This window comes from Coregonus lavaretus (assembly GCF_964263955.1).
Source record: "Coregonus lavaretus genome assembly, contig: HAP1_SCAFFOLD_783, whole genome shotgun sequence".
In the NCBI taxonomy this organism is placed as follows: Eukaryota; Metazoa; Chordata; class Actinopteri; order Salmoniformes; family Salmonidae; genus Coregonus; species Coregonus lavaretus.
Genome location: NW_028157426.1, coordinates 76,963 through 99,262, shown reverse-complemented (window position 1 = coordinate 99,262; position 22,300 = coordinate 76,963). Strand labels below are relative to the sequence as shown.

Here is a 22,300-nt window from a genome sequence, read left to right as displayed (position 1 = left end):
AGTCCTATGGGTCGTGGTCAAAAGTAGTTCACAACAAAGGGAATAGGGTGCCATTTGTGACACAGACAGACAGACAGACAGTGCTCAGTGACAGTGAGACATCAGACCCATTCTTCAAGTAGTTCTCTGAGTTAGACCTCGTACCGTCCACAGTCTGGGTCATAGGGCCAGGCTACACACTGGGGGCCACACTAGTCCCCTACAGGACCCCTACACATACTGGAGAGCCACAGACACCCCATCTACCCCCACCCTGCCTTATGTCCTGGGGCTGGGCTGGGGTTAGTGAGTCAGGGTCAGGGGTCAGGGTTAGAGGAGACAGACCAGTGTGTTGTGAGATGGAGAGAAACATGGAGCCACAAGACAAGACATAGAACTCCACGTCACAATTTTCGCCACTGGTGTGATATTCCCTTTTTAGAGTGAAAGAATGAATGTGCCTATCATTCCATGGGGAACACACCCCGACACACACACACACCCGGTCCTACTCCCTCCCTAAGTCTTCTTACAACTAGTCTGGCCCTAGAGCACACTCAGTAGAGGCCCTGCCCTGTCCCAGTTAGTACACTTGGTAGTACACTCCATAGTGTCTATAGTGTCCTAGTAGCTGTACTTGTTGACCACCCTCATCTGAGGAGTCTGTGGGGTGAAGGCGTTGGGTTTAGGGGGGACGTCAGGCTTTAGGGACGGTGTCCGTTTAAGCCCCTGGCGGGGGAGCGAGCAGTGCCCACTGTAGCTGCTCTGGCGGGACAGGGAGGGGGGGTGGGGGTGTTGATGGGGGGAGTGGAGCCCCCCCTGGGAGTCCAGTCTGGAGGGAGGGGTGGGGGGCATGTACCCCCCTCTGTTCATACTGTGTTGGCGGGACAACGACACCCCCATACTGACCCCGTTAGGAGAGGTGGAGGTGAGGGAGTGTCTGTGGGAGGAGCTCCTGTGATGAGAGCCGTACCTCCTCTCCAGGGTGCCGCTCATGCTTCCTCCCATACCCAGGCTGCCTGTGGGGGAGCTGGGGGTGGAGGGCAGGGGGACGTCCACCCTCTTGGTGGGGCTGTGCCTGGGCAAGGAGGAGGAGGAGGAGGGGGAGTAGAGAGAGGCCTCTCGGCTGGGGACCTTGGGGGGAACCTCAGTGATGTCCCCTAGAGGCTCCAGCATCAGGTGTTGCCTGCTGGGTCGGGGCGCTGAGCCGGCCCCCTCCTGGAGGATAGCCTTAGAGCTAGCATTAGCCGTGTTAGCATCGTTCAGGTGTTTCAGCAAGTCGTTCAGAGTGTTCCTGGCATCCAGTGACCTCTTCTGCTCCTTCCTGCTTCCTTTAGAATGAGGGGGTGTGGCCTGCAGGTGTTCCATGTTCTGAGGCTTCCTGTCCAGGGTGCGAGGCGGCGTGACGTCATCGGCCGGGTTTCCATGATAACCACTGCGGTATTCGTGCGTGGCGTTGGGAAGGACGACGGCGCTAGGGATGTGGGGGTGTCCCAGCGCAGGGTGGGGGTGTGGCTGGGGGTGAGGAGGGGGGGAGGAACTGGGGTGGAATTGGGGACTCTTGGCGATGGAGGAGGAGGAGGTAGAGTTGGAGCTCTTCCTGGATCCATTGATCTTCCCGTGGTGATTGGCTCGCTCCCACTGGTTCCTGATTGGCTGCAGGCCTTTCTGCTGCAGCACAGGGGTAGACTCGGGGGTGGGCAGGGCGGCCAGCTCGGGGGGCTGACAGCCGTCCCGGAGGATCATGGTCTTGGTGTCTCCATTAGGCGTCAGGTCCTTACCACTGCTCAGCAGGTTGGTGTACAGCTTGGGACAGTCCAGACCTGGCTGGTACTCCTGGAGACAAGACAGGACAGGAAGACAGAAGAGAGGGCTTTGTTCATTTGGTTCCTCCAGCCAACACATACCGTACATACATACATATATACATACAGTGCCTTCGGAAAGTATTCAGACCCCTTTACTTTTTCCACATTTTGTTACGTTACAGCCTTATTCTAAAATTGATAAAATAAAATCCTCAGCAATCTACACACAATAACAAAGTGAAAACAGGTTTTTAGACAATTACAAATTAAAAACAGAAAAACCTTATTTACATAAGTATTCAGACCCTTTGCTATGAGACTTGAAATTGAGCTCAGGTGCATTGTTTCCATTGATCATCCTTGAGATGTTTCTACAACTTGATTGGAGTCTGTGGTAAATTTACCTGTGGTAAATTCAATTGATTGGACATGATTTGGAAAGGCACACACCTGTCTATATAAGATCCCACAGTTGACAGTGCATGTCAGAGCAAAAACCCAAGCCATGAGGTCGAAGGAATTGTCCGTAGAGCACCGAGACAGGATTGTGTCGAGGCACAGATCTGGGGAAGGGTACCAAAACATTTCTGCAGCATGGAAGGTCCCCAAGAACACAGTGGCCTCCATCATTCTTAAATGGAAGAAGTTTGGAACCACCAAGACTCTTACTAGAGCTGGCCGCCTGGCCAAACTGAGCAATCGGGGGTGAAGGGCCTTGATCAGGGAGGTGACCAAGAACCCGATGGTCACTCTGACAGAGCTCTAGAGTTCCTATGTGGAGATGGGAGAACCTTCCAGAAGGACAACTATCTCTGCAGCACTCCACCAATCAGGCCTTTATGGTAGAGTGGCCAGACGGAAGCCACTCCTCAGTAAAAGGCACATGACAGTCCGCTTGGAGTTTGCCAAAAGGCACCTAAAGACTCTCAGACCATGAGAAACAAGATTCTCTGGTCTGATGAAACCAAAATTGAACTCTTTGGCCTGAATGCCAAGCGTCACGTCTGGAGGAAACCTGGCACCATCCCTACGGAGAAGCATGGTGGTGGCAGAATCATGCTGTGGGGATGTTTTTCAGCGGCAGGGACTGGGAGACTAGTCAGGATCGAGGGAAAGATGAACGGAGCAAAGTACAGAGAGATCCTTGATGAAAACCTGCTCCAGAGCTCTCAGGACCTCAGACTGGGGTGAAGGTTCACCTTCCAACAGGACAACGACCCTAAGCACACAGCCAAGACAACGCAGGAGTGGCATAGGAAAAGTCTCTGAATGTCCTTGAGTGGCCCAGCCAGAGCCCGGACTTAAACCTGATCGAACATCTCTGGAGAGACCTGAAAATAGCTGTGCAGCGACACTCCCCATCCAACCTGACAGAGCTTGAGAGGATCTGCAGAGAAGAATGGGAGAAACTCCCCAAATACAGGTGTGCCAAGCTTGTAGCGTCATACCCAAGAAGACTTGAGGCTGTAATCGCTGCCAAATGTGCTTCAACAAAGTATATGAGTAAAGGGTCTGAATACTTATGTAAATGTAATATTTAAGTTTTTTATTTTTAATAAATAAGCAACCATTTCTAAAAACCCTTTTTTTTCTTTGTCATTATGGGGTATTGTGCATAGATTGATGTAAAAAAACGATGTAATCGATTTTAGAATAAGGCTGTAACCTAACAAAATGTGGTAAAAGCCAAGGGGTCTGAATACTTTCCGAAGGCACTGTAAATGTTCTATCCAGGTGTGAATTACAGGGGAGCCAGGGGGGGCTCAGCTACCATGAATGAGACATTAGCTCCCCTAAATGAAACAAAAGTCCAACTTTGGGGGGGGGTCTCTAAATAATGCTAATTTAACCATTCTCCTTTTTGTTTAAAATGCAGTGGTAAATATGTTTTACAGTGGTAAATATGAAAATAAAAGTTTACAAATTAATCGAACACCCCCACCTCTCTGTCGTGGTTTAAACCATTTATTTCTCCGTGGCTGCACAAACCGTGGCTGCACAAACTGTGGCTGCACAAACCGTCTCCCTGTCCACAGCACTGTCCACTCAGTAGTGCTGAATTTCAGCCTCAGCTGAGCTCCTTTAAACGCATAGATTTTTCTTTGTACTTGCTCATTTTCGCCATGTGTTTGCCATGTGCCCTTGATAAAAATAGCCTTTGCCTTTATTCCAATGCATTAAATGTATCTGTTCATTCATCATTGTTTGCTTTTGTCAGTCAGCTGTTTAGGTGCGCGCGGGTATTGGTGGTCTCTGTGCCGTCCGTGACCACAAGTAGACCATTTATTTAGCTTGATTATTTTCTATCAATATTTGTTTTCTTGCCTGGATCCACTGATGATTGTCTCCAATATCACTAGACAACTAGCCTACAGCTAAACACCAATGCGCATCCAATCCAGCCAACATGAATGACAGTAGGCCTATAGTAGAGTCTTTAGAAGCATTCGATTTGGCAATGGCATAGGACTACATTATTTTGGATAATGACAATTTACGTAGCCATGGTTACACTTACAGTGCTTTTTCAGAGATCTCCAAGATCCAGGAATAGTACAGGGTTTAAGTTCAATGTTCTAAATCAATTGTTAAATGCTGAAGAATTACAAATAGCACGGTCATAAATGTCATTAAATGTAAGGAAGGAAAGGTTGTGGTTTATTTCACACGATCTGTGAAGACTCCAAGCATTCATGTCTTGAATTATGGACAACTCATGAACTATGGTGTAACCATGTTTTGATTCAACTTGTGTATTATATTGAATGTAGGCTACCTGTTCTGTGTGTGTTCATGTGTGTAAAATGGCCTCGGTTGAGAGGGTAGGCATAGGCCTAGTGGAGGGTAAATGCAACTAAACGCAGTTTACCCTCCTTTTTCAGAAAAATGCATTGAAAGGATAGGGAGCGTAACTTTTTTCTCCGCGACCAGCAATCAGAGTTTACCCACCAATTGTTTTACCACTACATCACTGGCTACCGGTAGTCCTATTTGAAGTTCATGTTAATAGAGCCCCACAGTGGAGATGTCATAAATGTACCTACATTTTACAGACGCTCTTATCCAGAGCGACTTACAGTTAGTGAGTGCATACATTTTTCATACTGGCCCCCCGTGGGAATCGAACCCACAATCCTGGCGTTGCAAGCGCCATGCTCTACCAACTGAGCTACAGGAGGCTTAATACCCATAAAACCTAGCGGTCATACAGGGAAATGGTTCCAATCGTTTTTCCACCATTCATTTTTCCCATAGGGGATTTTAGAAACACGTGTCTCCCGAGTGGCGCAGTGGTCTAAGGCACTGCATCGCAGTGCTAGCTGTGCCACTAGAGATCCTGGTTCGAATCCAGGCTCTGTCGTAGCCGGCCGCGACCGAGAGACCCATGGGTCGGCGCACAAATTGGCCCAGCGTCGTCCAGGGTACGGGAGGGAAAGGCCAGCAGGGATGTAGCTCAGTTGGTAGAGCATGGCGCTTGCAACGCCAGGGTTGTGGGATCGTTTCCCACGGGGGGCCAGTATGAAAATGTATGCACTCACTAACTGTAAGTGCTCTGGATAAGAGCGTCTGCTAAATGACGTAAATGTTAAAGTAAGGGCTGTGTTTTGTGTAGGCTTACCCTGGCGTGACATTTTGATATCCATGTAAATCTCTCTCAGACAAGGTGACTTTTATCAATATATTCGGCTCTATTTACTCTTACATTCTAAAACGCTAATTAGCATAAACATAGACATCATGCAAGACTACAAATCCCTGCAAGCTCCTGCACATCATCTCTAGCTGACACCTTTGCTAACAGGTATTGTGTCAATTTAAAACGTGCACAAGACAGTTTACAGAATTGTCAATTTAAAGAAATGTAGCCAATTTATTAATTGCTACATTTAGCTAACATTAGATAGTTAATCCAGAGATTCTTACCTTTGCCTCTATTCGGCAGTCTCGTCCAGATCATGGCATTTGTAGTTCTTTATGATAGCCACATTAGCAGCTAATTAGCGTTTCATTTTGGGGGGATAAATACAGGCAACTATATTGATAAAAATCACCTTGTCCTAGAGAGATTTATACGGTTATCAAAACGTCACACCAGGATAAGCCTACACGAAACAAAGCCCTTATTTTAAGTGTTTCTAAAATCCCCTATCGGAAAAATGAATGGTGGAGTGGACGAACATGCACAGGTAGCCTACATTTTGAAGTGATTTGTTTGACAATCAGATGAAAGCATAATGACTGGTTGTGTTCATGCCACATTAAAATGTAGTTCATTTTTTACCCTAAAATGATGTCTTTATTATTAAGCCCCAAAAAAAAGTAGAGACCCCCCCCCCTCCCGAATGTCACAGTGTAATTCGCACTCTGCTTCTATCTATCTACATAAGACACAAGACAATGTCAATCAGTAACACTCTGTTACTGAATAATGTGTTGACTCTTAAATTGCACTCTGTATTCAGGTCTCCAGGTTACCTTGACAGGACTGTCGAAGAGCCCGTTGAGTTTAGCGAAGGATCCGGTGGAGTCGCTGCAGGAGGGGGCTGACTCTGCGTCTTTGTGGGCGTGCCGGGGCTTGTGGCGGAGGAAGGAGTCTCTGTAGCAGAAGACCACCAGGCCTGCCACTAGCGCCCCCAGGAGGAAGGCAGCCAACACACAGCTGATCAGGATATTCATGTGGACCATCTGATTGGCTTCTCCCGCCTGGATCTCCCACACACCTGAAGTCACACACCCCATTGGTTAACGAACACCCCGGCACAGCAAATCATAGCTCTACACCACACCTCTATAGCAGGTGAGTCTGTGTGTGTTTGTGGACACTCAGTCATGCATGGTTTCTCTGCTTTTCCCCTTAAAGGTATTCTGTCCGCTATCCAACAGGGATTTTAACGTTACCAAAACCATTCAGATTGGCTTCCACTCTCGTCATTCTTAAATTGTAAATACATGGTGAAAATGGTTAGGATCCCACAACCAGTCCGGTGATGTAAGCCAATCTAGAAGAAGTAGTGGTATGTTAGTTTGAAGAGGAAGAATTGAAGTGTTGCTTTTTTCCTACCAAATGTCAAACATTTGTCCAGATAAAAAGGAGGGTTAGTGCATTCCTAACTAGGACAGAGATAGACTTGTTCTCCCAATATCAGAAAGACAATGAACCATTGACTCTCCAGCGTTGTCAAAGGGAAGAGGATTGTAGTTTGTCCTTGGTGAGGCTGTTCTGTTTCTAGACTGCAGCTTTGTTAGTAACCACAGACATGGAATAGTTAGTCATCCACAGAGCAGGAGAGAGACAGAGAGATGTCCCTTGGAGCAGGAGGGGTTAATGGACAGGCCTGGGACATGCTCTAACTCCTAACTCCCAGGGTTAACCCTTTACACCCAGGAACAGGGTTAACCTTAAACTGTACCAGCCAGGGTTATAGGGTCTACTGGCAGAGAGAGAAACGAGGGTCAAAGAAAAGAGTCTGAAGAAAGAATATAGAAGTACAGAAGGTTTGAAGATAAGATTTGAAAGAATTGTTTAATATGGGAGAAAATATTTTCACCATGTAGAAAATCATTATAATCATGACAATAAACCAATGAATAAATCAAAATACATGAAGTTGGATGAAATATAAATCATAACAAAATCAGAGAAAGAAAAATGTAATCTGCTATATCAGCTGATGGTAATCTCAAATACCTGCCACTGTGTGTGTGTGAATACTGCCCCTGTGTCTGTGTGAATACTGCCCCTGTGTGTGTGTGTATGAAGTGTGTCTGTATGTATGAGTATGTGTGTGTATGGTGTAGCAGCTATGGGACAGTCAGGGTTCCATACAGCATGGTAGCAGCAGTTCTCTCTCTCTCTGCTAGGCCTTACCCTCTAGGCCCCCTGGGAGTGACTCTAGTGAATGGGAGGTGGCCGGGTCATCCTGCTGCACAAACCCTGAGCCATACAGATCTGGAGAACCAGCCCCAGGCCCCAACCCAGGCCCTTCCCCGGGACCAAGCCCAGGATGGGGGCTCAGGGTGGGGGTGAGTACTGGGGGTACTGGGGGGTGTATTGGCCCACTGGGCTGGTCTGTGACTGACGTAGATGACAACTCCATGTCTGTGGTGACAAACAAAGTGTTAACACGGTGTGTAGACATGAGGCCAGCAGGCTGTTAGCTTACATCCTGGTTAGTAGGCATGGGTTGGTATGTGTACGCACGTATGGGTTAGTTTACACAACATAATAGGTTTTATGTTTTATGATAATGCTGTTTGAAAAAAATAATACATATTTTCTGATTCAAGAGCTATTTTATTTATCATAAACAGTAATAGAAATACAATTGTAAGATTCATTTTGTTGAGACAGGATACAGTTTGAAAGGGGAAAAGGGTGAGAGTTGTCTTAGGAAGGTCTCTGGTACACAGCAGCGATGATGTCATAGCAGTGATGACGTCAGAAGAGGGAGGGGCCGAGTGAGCATGCAGGAAGTAAACAGGAAGTGATGCGTGAGGAAGAAGAAGTGAGGAAGTGAGTCAGTGCAGCGGTGAGATGGAGATCTCTGACGTGACCCAGTGATGTTGTTGTTTGTTGTGATGATGATGAAAGTGAAGATAAAAAGGTGTTGAAGATGAGGTGTGTTAAGAAGATGAAGAGTGAGTAGCGTTGAAGGAAGGAAGGAGAGAGGGGTTCGGAGAAGCTGAACTCAAGGAAAGAAAGAAACCAGCGGAGTAAAAGATCCAACTAACCAGAGGTCGGGTCACCAAATGATTTGTGATCTGGCGCTGATGTAGTGGCCAAAAACACTAAAACAATTAGAGGAACAAGAAATCAGTATAAAGGAACCCTAAAGTAAAGTCCCAAAACAAAAGAAGGCCCTGATAACTAAGACTGTAGTTCTTCTTAATCAAATGATAAAAAGCTAAAGGCTGAGTAGGCCTGTTGCTCCCAGTCTTGTCTAGACTGGAGTAGAGACAGGTATGTATGGCCTCTATCCCCTGTTCTAGTTCTATGGTTCAGCCTGGTGTGTCTCCTATAGCAGCACTGTCTTAGTACTGCTACTGCTACTGGTAGAGCACGTCTATGTTTCTTCCCTCCAGGTAGGTAGCGTTAGTAACAGGTGGCCTGGTGTGTACAGTATCTGGATGTACAGTAGATGTGTGTGTTAATATTGAACATAGAACCATGTAGGGAGGGTTACTGATTGGTGTGTTGGTATGGTGTGGTTACTGGTGTTAGTGGTAGTGTGTTACTGGTTGGTTGTGCAGACTGATGGTGTGTGACAGGGAGAGAGAGAGAGAAAGAGCTGGATTGGTATGAATGGGAGGGGCTCACCATGGCAGTCTCCCAGTTGAACCGTGTTCCCAAACTCTACATCCTGCTCATAACCAGACCTGAGAGAGAGAGAGAGAGAGAGAGAGAGAGAGAGAGAGAGAGAGAGAGAGAGAGAGAGAGAGAGAGAGAGAGAGAGAGAGAGAGAGAGAGAGAGAGAGAGAGAGAGAGAGATTAGAGCAGAGAACAAAACCCCTCTAAAATCAACATTTCCTTTTAAATGGATTGAGATGTAGCCTATATGAAGTCTAGCTACTTCTGAAGCCCGTGTTGTGCCCTGCAAATACATTTGTTTATTATAAAAACCTAAAATGTTGATACAAATACCTGTCATTGAAATGAAAAAGTCATTTTGTGGAATATAAGGTTTCTACATTATGTAAAAGCACTATTTTCGTATTGAGATGCATTACATTGAAAATTGTACACTGTCTCTTTAAGAGTGTTTGTGATGATGACATGCAAGACATCTCATTCAAATCATATAACATTTTATTGGTCGCATACACATATTTAGGAGGTGTTATTGCGGGTCTAGAGAAATGCTTGTGCAATTTATTGTGCCATTCATTCATTGATCATTGATTCCCTGAAGAAGCTATCCCTTTCTATGTTTGGATATACAGGTAAAGTTAGCAGGTTGTTAGCTAGCTAGCTAATGAGCTAACAAACATGACTGAACAAGGTGTAAAACAAATGCGGCCCGCGAGTAGTTTTAGAATGGCCCGCGACATGGTTTATGAATGTAAAATGCGGCCGCCAATCCATGACCGGAAGAAAAAAACGTTTTGCCAGTAATATGGGTCAAACCTTTTGAACTGTTTGGGCTAAAAACAAGCAGTTTTCGCTGTATTAATGGTGCAAGCATGATGCTAACTAATCTGCGCTCAGGAAACAACAGTACAGCGAAGCCTTATCATTACAAACATTATTATTAAAATGAATTAAAAAACAAATATTGGATTTGTTTTGGTCGCACTGGTGATCCCAAATTAAAAACTCCAGGTCGCACAGCAAAACATGTTGTTGCATATGCGACCAAATTGGTCACACTTTAGAGCCCTGAGTATCCATACTATTTAGTATTGTAATACTTGGTACTCACAGAACTCCAGGCAGTATCCTCTCACAGGCTCCATGAGGCATCCAGCCACAATAGGGGTCCCTGGACGCTATACAAGACCTAGGGGAGAAACACAACACAGGGTTAACATATATCTGTAAATATACAGTTCACCATACAGGGTTAAATAGGCAGCACCAGTTAACCTCTGTCTGGCTGTATATTAACCAGTGTGCTGCAGGTGTTCTCAATGTTTATAACATGTAGATAGAGAAAAACACATCAATAAACCTACAAATCTGTGACCAGGCACAGCATAAAGTAACCTTTGAGTGGAGTGTGTGCACGTTTCTGAATGTGTGTGTGAGTCTGAGTCTGAGTGCACGAGTGTGTGTCAGTGTGGTGACTCACTTGTGGCAGTTAGTGTGTCGCTCACAGCGGCTGAGAGGCATGCGAACCACACAGCTGGAGAAAGCTACGTACACACTGTGTGTGTCTCTGTCAACATGGAGCGACAAAATACGCCTGTCATCCTCACTGTTAGACAGACACCTGGGAGACAGAGAGAAAAGAAGAATGGGAGGAGAGGGGTTGGGAGAGGAGAGGGAGTAGGGGAGAGCGAGAAAGGGAGGGTGGTGGAGGGGGGAGATGGAGAGGAGAGTCAGAAATCAGATTACAGGTTACTTGAACAGTTGTTTATCAGATAGGCCTGTCTACTGTTTCACTCTCCAGATGTAATCACAGTGGCACTGTTTAGCCCTGATACCCTTACTGACAGGAGAGAACGAGAGACTGAGAGGAAGACAGAGGAGAGAGAGAGACAGAGGAAGATGGAGACAGAGAGAGAGACAGGGGAAGACAGAGGAGAGAGAGTTAGACAGAGGAGAGAGAGAGACAGAGGAAGATGGAGACAGAGAGAGAGACAGGGGAAGACAGAGGAGAGAGAGTTAGACAGAGGAGAGAGAGAGACAGAGGAAGATGGAGAGAGAGAGACAGAGGAAGACAGAGAGAGAGAGAGACAGAGGAGGAGAGCGAGAGAGAGAGGAAGAGAGAGGAGAGACTGAGACGGTGAGAGACAAACAGAGAGACATTGAGAGGCACACAGAGGGAAAGAGAAAGAAAACACAGAGTGAGAGATAAGAGACCAAAAAAAGAGAAAGACAGAGACTAAGAGAGAGACGCAAAGAGTAAGAGAGAGACAGTGAAAGACAGAGACTAAGAGAGAGAGACAGAGACTAACATAGAGAGACATAGACTAAGAGAGAGACAGTGAGAGACAGAGACTAAGAGAGAGAGACAGTGAGAGACAGAGACTAAGATAGAGAGACAGTGAGAGACAGAGACTAAGAGAGAGAGACAGTGAGAGACAGAGACTAAGAGAGAGAGACAGTGAGAGACAGAGACTAAGAGAGAGAGACAGTGAGAGACAGAGACTAAGATAGAGAGACAGTGAGAGACAGAGACTAAGAGAGAGAGACAGTGAGAGACAGAGACTAAGAGAGAGAGACAGTGAGAGACAGAGACTAAGAAAGAGACAGTGAGAGACAGAGACTAAGAGAGAGAGACAGTGAGAAACGTGTAGTGAGTGTTCCGTACTTGGCTCTGTTGAACAGGTCAATCTCCTCCAATAGGATGCTGTCGTCGAAGGACAGAGGGGAAGTCTTGGCTAGAACCTTCAGCACCACGCCCGCCTCTGAACCAATGAACAGCACCGTGTAGTTACCATGGGGACCAGCCGCGTTGTCCACCGCCAGGGCTGTCAGCCTGTACCTAGAGAGACAGGGACAAGACAGGAGTACAGTCAGACTTCAGTAGGAATTATCAAGCCGGTATTTAAAGGCCCTCCTGTTGATCTACAAATGTGCATTTTTACTTGTTTTTGTTGAGTGTATGAAACCAAATGATTGTCCTTACAGTAGAATGGTGTGTTTGTCTTACGGTAACCCGGGAATTCCGATCACTCAAGCAACTCTTATGGTGTGTGTGTGTTTGTGTGTCCTTACCTGACGCGTGTCTTGGTAAACCAGGGCTCGTCTCCTATGTTAGGCACGGAGGTGTCCATGAGGGGGTGGGACTTGATGAAGAGGAGAGTCTCATCAGGGAACTCTATAGTGGTCTTATAGGACTCAGCCTGGCCATGACCCGCACAGCAGCCTGGCCTGGAGACATAGGGGTCAGAGAGGGGTCAAAGGTCAACACAGGTCACACATGAGCCCAGCTACCATCACCCTGTAGGGACTAATAAAGTTTACTCTATTGAATTTAACTGAGGAGAGGGGTTAGGGAATGAGAGAGGAGCAGAAGCCTGTCAGGTCAACAAAGAGACGTGCTGCTGTATCATTGTAAACATGAAGTGATAATAGAGGACTATAATCAGACGTTTGTTAATTATTTACCACGATAATGAGCAGCTCTGTGGACTTTTTGTGGGGCCAGAGAGCTGAGCTACGTGTGTGTGTGAATGGCCGTATGCAGGTTAAATATGCAACGTGTCTAATTATCTAGATTAATTATTTACTGCTAATAACCACCAGCTGTGTGTGTGTGTGTGTGTGTGTGTGTGTGTGTGTGTGTGTGTGTGTGTGTGTGTGTGTGTGTGTGTGTGTGTGTGTGTGTGTGTGTGTGTGTGTGTGTGTGTGTGTGTGTGTGTGTGTGAGTGAGTGAGTGAGTGTGTGTGTGTGTGTGTGTGTGTGTGTGTGTGTGTGTGCGGTCATAGACCATGTCTCTCTTGTTAAAGAGGGTTTATCTCAATGAGACCTAAACTCAAGGATATAGTGACAATAAAGCTCTGCGCAGCCTGGCATCATAAACTGAAGGGAGGGGTCATGTACCTGTTGTTGTGCAGACTGACATACACTTACTGAGACATACTGGGTTAGGGTTAGAGGTAGGGTTAGACACTGACATACTGTAGGTATAGTACCTGGGATTGGGTTAGAGACTGACATACCTGGCTTGAAACTTGAGACTGACATACCTGGTTTTGGGTTATGGTTAGGGTAAAGGTACATACCTGGGTTAGGGTAAAGGTACAGGTACATACCTGGGTTTGGGTTAGGGTAAAGGTACATACCTGGGTTAGGGTAAAGGTACAGGTACATACCTGGGTTTGGGTTAGGGTAAAGGTACAGGTACAGTACATACCTGGGTTTGGGTTAGGGTAAAGGTACATACCTGGGTTATGGTTAGGGTAAAGGTACATACCTGGGTTAGGGTAAAGGTACAGTACATACCTGGGTTAGGGTAAAGGTACAGGTACATACCTGGGTTTGGGCAGTCTCTCCTCTGGGAAGGCGGTCCAGACAGAGTCAGGTGTTTTCTGTTCTTTAAATCGTCCTCTGAACACCTTCTCTATGTCATCCATGGAGAACGCACACACTGCAGACCCTGGGATACTGAAGAGAGGAACACAACCACACACTGTTACACAACTACTATTAACTAGATATGGAGAACCCCCCCCCCCCCCCCCAAGAGATTCACAATAACAACACATCTATTACACCAATATTACAAAGAGTGTATCCCAGATGGCACCTATTCCCCATAGAGTGCACCACTTTTGACCAGAGCCCTATGCTCCCTAGTCAAAAGTAGTGCACTATAAAGAGAACAGGGTGCCATTTGGGATACACTCTCAGTGTGTCCATCCTTACCTGTTCATCTGTGTAGTGAAGACTCCCACCACAGAAGGAACTCCGTTGATGTTGATGATGTCAGTGATGGACTGTAGAACATCGAAGTAGAAGAAGGATTCTCCGGGAACAGAACAGTTGAGTCTGGCCTTGACGAAGGACGTCCAGTGTTTCTCCAACACACGCTGGGACCCGCCTACGTCGTTCTTACAGATACGAGCCACTCTGGAGTAGACCGCCTGGAGAGGAAAGGGGGAGCAGGGGAGGGAGAGATGAGAAAAAGTGAGACTCTGGAATCAACATCACTAAAACACTTCCACCCTCTAAATAATACATCTTCCTCATCCGGTGGCCTCACAGTGTGACGCACACTGACGCTTATCCAGGACCTTGTGTCAGAGAGGACATTTGTTTGAAGCGCTCCGATTGAACAAACGCCTCACACACACACACACACCTCTTGACCCTAAACCTGATTCACACACACCTCTTGACCCTAAACCTGATTCACACACACCTCTTGACCCTAAACCTGATTCACACACACCTCTTGACCCTAAACCTTGACCCTAAACCTGATTCACACACACCTCTTGACCCAGTCTGATTAACCTAGAACTAGGAAAGAGCTGGGCTATAGGACTGGGCTATATGATAGGGGTTGGGCTATAGGACTGGACTATATGATAGAGTCTGGGCTATAGGACTGGACTATATGATAGGGGTTGGGCTATAGGGCTGGACTATATGATAGGGGCTGGGCTATAGGACTGGGCTATATGATAGGGGCTGGGCTATAGGAGTGGACTATATGATAGGGGCTGGGCTATAGGAGTGGACTATATGATAGGGGCTGGGCTATAGGACTGGGCTATATGATAGGGGTTGGGCTATAGGGCTGGACTATATGATAGAGGCTGGGCTATAGGACTGGGACTGGGCTATATGATAGGGGCTGGGCTATAGGACTGGACTATATGATAGGGGCTGGGCTATAGGACTGGGACTGGGCTATATGAGAGGGGCTGGGCTATAGGACTGGACTATATGATAGGGGTTGGGCTATAGGACTAGACTATATGATAGGGGCTGGGCTATAGGACTAGACTATATGATAGGGGCTGGGCTATAGGACTGGACTATATGATAGGGGCTGGGCTATAGGACTGGGCTATATGATAGGGGTTGGGCTATAGGACTGGACTATATGATAGGGGTTGGGCTATAGGACTGGACTATATGATAGAGACTGGGCTATAGGACTAGACTATATGATAGGGGTTGGGCTATAGGACTGGACTATATGATAGGGGTTGGGCTATAGGACTAGACTATATGATAGGGGTTGGGCTATAGGACTGGACTATATGATAGGGGTTGGGCTATAGGACTGGACTATATGATAGGGGCTGGGCTATAGGACTGGACTATATGATAGGGGCTGGGCTATAGGACTGGGCTATATGATAGGGGCTGGGCTATAGGACTGGACTATATGATAGGGGCTGGGCTATAAGACTGGACTATATGATAGGGGCTGGGCTATAGGACTGGACTATATGATAGGGGCTGGGCTATAGGACTGGACTATATGATAGAGTCTGGGCTATAGGACTGGACTATATGATAGGGGTGGGCTATAGGAGTGGACTATATGATAGGGGCTGGGCTATAGGACTGGACTATATGATAGAGGCTGGGCTATAGGACTGGACTATATGATAGGGGCTGGGCTATAGGACTGGACTATATGATAGGGGCTGGGCTATAGGACTGGGACTGGGCTATATGATAGAGGCTGGGCTATAGGACTGGACTATATGATAGGGGTTGGGCTATAGGACTAGACTATATGATAGGGGCTGGGCTATAGGACTGGACTATATGATAGGGGCTGGGCTATAGGACTGGACTATATGATAGGGGCTGGGCTATAGGACTAGACTATATGATAGAGGCTGGGCTATAGGACTGGACTATATGATAGGGGCTGGGCTATAGGACTGGACTATATGATAGGGGCTGGGCTATAGGACTGGGACTGGGCTATATGATAGAGGCTGGGCTATAGGACTGGACTATATGATAGGGGCTGGGCTATAGGACTGGACTATATGATAGGGGCTGGGCTATAGGACTAGACTATATGATAGGGGCTGGCTATAGGACTGGACTATATGATAGGGGCTGGGCTATAGGACTGGACTATATGATAGGGGCTGGGCTATAGGACTGGACTATATGATAGGGGCTGGGCTATAGGACTGGACTATATGATAGGGGCTGGGCTATAGGACTGGACTATATGATAGGCGCTGGGCTATAGGACTGGGCTATATGATAGGGGCTGGGCTATAGGACTGGACTATATGATAGGGGTTGGGCTATAGGACTAGCCTATATGATAGAGACTGGGCTATAGGACTAGACTATATGATAGAGGCTGGGCTATAGGACTGGACTATATGATAGAGTCTGGGCTATAGGACTAGACTATATGATAGGGGCTGGGCTATAGGACTGGACTATATGATAGGGGCTGGGCTATAGGACTGGACTATATGATAGGGGCTGGGCTATAGGACTGGACTATATGATAGAGGCTGGGCTATAGGACTAGACTATATGATAGAGGCTGGGCTATAGGACTGGACTATATGATAGGGGTTGGGCTATAGGGCTGGACTGTATGATAGAGGCTGGGCTATAGGACTGGGCTATATGATAGAGGCTGGGCTATAGGACTGGGACTGGGCTATATGATAGAGGCTGGGCTATAGGACTGGACTATATGATAGGGGCTGGGCTATAGGACTGGGACTGGGCTATATGATAGAGGCTAGGAGGTGAGTTATAGGTTTTACCGTGTTGCGGTAAATGAGGCTAGGACCAGGTAGACGTCTAAGAGTAGAAGTCTAGGGTAGAAGTCTATGGTAGAAGTCTATGGTAGAAGTCTATGGTAGAAGTCTAGGGTAGAAGTCTATGGTAGAAGTCTAGGGTAGAAGTCTAGGGTAGAAGTCTAGGGTAGAAGTCTAGGGTAGAAGTCTAGGGTAGAAGTCTAGGGTAGAAGTCCAGGGCTGGGCTATAGGACAGGGTTGTGGGGGACTAGGGGTAGAGCTCGGTGTTGGACTAGGGCTAGAGCTCTGGGTGAGTATTGTGGTTTAAATGAAGTGTGTGAAGCAGTCAGCAGAAACAGCTTTAATAATTGACCAGTGCAAAGCTCCATCTGCCCAGGTGTCATCCCAGGCCCATCAGCATTGACACACACACACACGTACGCCACGCACACACAGGGACATACACAAACACACACGCCAGCATTACTAGCGCTAAAATATTTATCAGCCCGCGGTTTCAGCCTGGCCGCCCATTCTCTGAATGATGCATCATGGGTAAATCTGAGGCCCGCGGCGGCTAAATCATACTAATAACTGCAGAAAACATCCATTACCACCAAGGTGTGTGTGTGTGTGTGTGTGTGTGTGTGTGTGTGTGTGTGTGTGTGTGTGTGTGTGTGTGTGTGTGTGTGTGTGTGTGTGTGTGTGAATCCTCTCCATGGGTAAAGGGTTTACATGTAAAGTAGTTTGACCTACAGTTCAGTCACTACCTTCTGCTGTACTCAGCACTTTTCTACAACACTATCTGTTGTCTGGTAATATAGTGTTTACTATTTATAATAAATACATATTTATAATACACAATGTTGTCTAGTAAACTGTGTGTGCACATATGTGTGCGTGTTTGCGTGTGTACGTATGTGTGTGCGTCTTACCTTGCCCAGGTTGTTGTGTTCCGCTGCGATCTCTCTGTAGAAGAAGTAGACGTAGTTCCCATAATCCACTGCATGCAGGAAATGGGGCTCTGGAAGAGAGAGGGGACAGAGGTTTTACATTGTCACGTCTCTTTTGTCTCTCCCTCTATTTCTACTTGTACCTCTTTCTATACATAACTACCTCTGTCCTCCCTTCAGACTCTCTCTGTCTCTCTCCTAACCATTTCTCCCTCTCTCTCTGTTCTCCTCCCCTCTCCCTCCTTCCCCACTTCTCTTTCTCTCTCCCTATTTCCCTCTCTCCCTCCATCCTGAATATTTCAGTGTTCCTGTAACAGCTGTGTGTGACAGAGTTGACCTAGATAGTCTGACAGAGTAGAGCTACAGGACGTCTTCACAGGACAGGGACATGGACAGAGACGGCTGCCACCACACACACACACACACACACACACACTGCTGTGTTTACCTTTCAGCCATTTGGAGTCGTATTTGATGGTCCTGAGGGCCGAGCCGTCACCCATACTACGGTAGATCACTGCGTCGCTCGCCAGGAAGTCAGCAACCGTCGCCGAGTACAGCTTCCCATCTGAAACAACACACACACACAGGTCAGACAAACACATTGCATTCTGTCATACTGGACATGTCGATCTAGCACCCTAGTTCAAACTGTTTGTTTACACACTGACAATGTGGCACCTTATGAACCCTAGTTGCTATGGCCACAGTATGTGTGTGTGTGTGTGTGTGTGTATGTGGTCATACCAGCGAACAGAGCGACGTTGGTCTGCTTGGCGTCGAACGGGCATCGTGCCAGTCCGCTGATTTCCTCCCCGTCAAACTCCAGGTTATCCAGCTACACACAAAGACACACGCGTCGTTAACAAAGACACACAGACTGCATAGTAAACAATTGGTGCTTATCGAGGCAGAGCAGGAGGGAGAGAGAACGTTTCTCACACACACACACTCTGCTGTTGTCTTACCCTGTAGTATCGGCACATGGGGTTGAAGCCATTAGTTCCACAGATGAACACCAGGTCATCATTTCTGGGAACCAGAACCTTGATGTAGTTATGACACTCATCCTGGAGGAGAAAGAGAGGGGGAGGGAGAGAGATGGGAAGGGAGAGAGAGAGAGAGATGGGAAGGGAGAGAGAGAGCGAGAGAGAGAGCGAGAGAGAGATAGCGAGAGCGAGAGAGAGATAGCGAGAGAGAGAGAGAGAGAGAGATATGGGAAGGGAGAGAGAGATGGGAAGAGAGAGAGAGAGATGGGAAGGGAAAGAGATGGGAAGGGAGAGAGAGAGAGAGAGAGAGAGAGAGAGAGAGAGAGAGAGAGAGAGAGAGAGAGAGAGAGAGAGAGAGAGAGAGAGAGAGAGATAATATTACAAGGATGCCTGCTAAACCCATTTATCTATAATGGTAGGTATAGCCAGTAATTGAAATGGTAGCTATAGCCAGTAGCTATAATGATAAGACATTATGAGGTGAGAGGTAAAGCCAAGGGTAGAGAGAGTCTATAGTAGACAGTAGAAAGGCAGTGTATAGTAATTATAGAAACATAGTATAATAATAAGTATAGTAAAGTCTTACTCTGTGTTTCCCCTTCATGGCACAGTTCTTTCTGTCTGCCTCGCCTGACCTCCATGTTAACTTCTGTAAACATGAACACACACACACACACACACACACACACATTTAGAAACACACACACATTGTGGCATGCACATTCAGGCAAGCACACACATACACTTTAGTATATGGGATTTCCTACACTGGACAACTTGTTACAGTTGTTGATAAGTCATTGATAATAATCTGCCCATTTTCTTTCATGTCATTACATGAAGATATAAGGGGGGGATCATAGCTATATTCAATCAAATTCACAAGTTGATTTAAAACCTGTTTAACCCTTTATCATGGTTGGCGTCTTGACGGATCTGTCCAAAATCATGTGACATAAAACATTACTTTTCTGTCCTTGCATTTATGGCAGTGTAAGTGTCGTTATATCATATATTAAGCATGAATCTGTTAAATTAGACATTGAACTTTAACCCTGTAAGAATCCTGGATCTAGCTGTTGGACAGTTTTTTTGTATAGTGATCTCAGAAATGCAGTGTAACTACGTAACATTTCGTGTCTCCTTATGTTACGTGTTGAAAACAGTTTTTATGGGCACACAAATCCCAAATGATGTATGCGATTGCAAAATCGAATGCTTCTAACCGAAAGAGTCACCTTACCTTGATACTTAAAACCTAAATTGATACTGTCATTAACGTGGTTCTTCAATAATTATGCATAATACTTGTTGGATGCGCATTTGGTGTCCAGTTGATTAGTTACGCCGTGATATTGTCTTACATCATCTGATCCAGGAAGGAATTTTCATCAAGTGATGAACAAACATCTGTTGTGATAGCGCATGCGATGCAACAAGAGCCCAAGTGCTGGAAAACAGGTGTTTGCGAGAAATGTCAAGAATATTTTGGTGTCTCATTTGTTACACCGGTGAAGACAGTTGTTCCTGGATCCACGTTGGATCTAATATCCCTAGTGAATTGATGTTGATCACCTGTTGTTATCTGCTTGATTTACAGCAGGGTCTCATTAGATTTTAACAAAGAAAACATTAAAGATAATGAGTTCATGTTTTCATATGTTTTTGTGCCGCGGATTGGACACTGAGTCTACTGTGCGCAACACCTAACGCTATTCCTATTCATTATTCCGGATATAATGACAACAAATGACATTCACAGTAGGATCTGGTAATGAAATAACATGACAAATACATTTTGTTTTCCATGTTATACCTGCAATTTTAAACAATACAAGGGGCTTGAAGTAACCTACTTGAACTTGAATTTGGAGCTCAGAAATTCAAGACCTGGAATAGGCCTACCTTGAAAATCAGACATTTCCTCAATCTGGTGCTTGAAAAGTACTTGTAATTATTGTAGCCAATTTATAAGTTCTCCTGCTCCCTTATAATTATCTGTGATTTCATTTTGATCCGTTTTTGTGAGAGATGTGGTCACTTTCATTTGTTTCCCGCCGCTTCAATTGAAGGGTGTTGCTCTACTCTGTTGTGGAAAAACCATGTGCGGTTATTATGAGGCTCAGTTGGTAGAGCATGGCGCTTGCAGCACCAGGGTTGTGGGTTCGATTCCCACGGGGGACCAGTACAAGAAAAGTATGAAAATGTATGAACTCACTACTGTAAGTCGCTCTGGATAAGAGCGCCTGTTAAATGACTAAAATGTAAACGACAACATCTGTTAGCTTCCCATACAAATTCTTCCATTAAAAAAGGAACCTGGTTTTTGGTCACTTTCTCATTATAAAAACAGCGATGGTGAGATTCAAATGGTGAGATTAAAGCTACCGCTATTCATGGCTTTATTATGTATCCCTGCGTAAGCCACATAGGCTACAGAAAAATGGCCATGCATGCATCCAATCTATTTACACATGAGGAACTGCATGAAACCATTTTGAAATGTTGATCCCAATGTCACACATTGGCCCCATTATTTTAGAAAGACCCATTTCCACTCTCATTTATAGCCTGTTAATTGTGTGATTGATGAGGTAGTGTTTTCTACAGAGGAATTGTGTGTAACTCTGTGATTAACTTGTGGTTAGACAGACTTACCCTGTAGGGAATGATCTCATTCCTGTAGGATTCTCGGAGACTCACTAGATACACCTGGTCTCTGCCAGCGATGAACAGTGTATCCTGTATCTTGGTCATCAGTTGGAAGTCCAGTCTGTGCTGTGACTCGTTCCCCGACAGACGACCTCGGAACACTGGGTACTGCCGCGAGACTGAAATACACATACACACACGTTAGTCAGAGATCACACACACACACACACACACACGTAAGCTTTCAGAGTGCTACACACACACACACACACTTCTCTGTTTCTCAGAGGGCCACACACTAGCAATCAGGTTATTGATTAAGCGTAAACATGTCGTGTGTTACAGCTTTATAGAAATCTTTCAGTAATGTAATGCAGGCTGCTGATACAGCACGGTGGTGTGTGTGTGTGTGGACATGTTTAACTATACTTGTGGGGACCAGAAGTCCCCACAAGTATAGTACACAGAATGTTTTTTGACCAACAAGGTCAAATGCTATTTCTAAGGGGGTTTAGGGTTAAGGTTAGAATTAGGTTTAGGGTTAGGAGCTAGGGTTAGGTTTAGGGAAAATAGGATTTTGAATGGGACTGAATTGTATGTCCCTACAAGGTTAGTTGTACAAGACTCTGTGTGTGTGTGTGTGTGTGTGTGTTTGTGAGAGTTACGGTAGGCCAGCTCAGCAGTCTTTGTATTCCCTGTGTACATCACAGAGGAAGGGAATCTAGTTAATGCCTGAGCTGACGATGGACAGGATTGATTTTATACGGGGCATACAATGTCTGATCAGTCAGCACATTACATTACCATGAAGACCTTAACCATCAATACACTTCACTGATACATGCAGGACAATGGGACACATAATTCATGACAACAGGGTGCGTGCAAGCGTGCGTGCATGTGTGTGCAGTATGTCTGTGTGTGTGTGTGTGTGTGTACTCACAGTGTGCGTCGACAATGTCCAGGGGTATACTATCCTCTGGGAAGCTGGCAGACAGGGTGTGTGTGGCTGTAGCTAGCAGTATGCTGAATAGAAGGCCTGCTCTCCAAACCATGACTGCTGCTTCTG

The 22,300-nt window shown here is 46.0% G+C and overlaps 1 protein-coding gene across 3 annotated transcripts; it reads right to left on the bottom strand.

Moving 5' to 3' along the window:
- Positions 1 to 553: 553 nt before the first annotated feature.
- Positions 554 to 22,286, bottom strand: LOC311125441 (semaphorin-6D-like; the record flags this gene model as incomplete). 3 transcript variants are annotated; one of them, XM_084199489.1, is made up of 18 exons in its annotated part: positions 554 to 1,806; positions 6,240 to 6,508; positions 7,657 to 7,887; positions 8,520 to 8,576; positions 9,106 to 9,164; positions 10,208 to 10,285; positions 10,577 to 10,717; positions 11,762 to 11,935; positions 12,169 to 12,324; positions 13,429 to 13,560; positions 13,822 to 14,039; positions 17,573 to 17,661; positions 18,039 to 18,158; positions 18,338 to 18,428; positions 18,559 to 18,660; positions 19,166 to 19,228; positions 21,238 to 21,410; positions 22,175 to 22,286. In XM_084199489.1, 18 exons carry the CDS (start codon positions 22,284 to 22,286, stop codon positions 604 to 606), a joined length of 3,468 nt encoding a protein of 1,155 aa, XP_084055615.1. In that variant the 3' UTR covers positions 554 to 603. The 3 variants fall into 3 exon arrangements, with proteins under 3 accessions (XP_084055615.1, XP_084055614.1, XP_084055616.1); XM_084199488.1 differs by having other exon boundaries at positions 554 to 1,815; positions 6,264 to 6,508; XM_084199490.1 differs by lacking the exon at positions 7,657 to 7,887 and having other exon boundaries at positions 554 to 1,815; positions 6,264 to 6,508.
- Between the last annotated feature and the right edge of the window lie 14 nt (positions 22,287 to 22,300).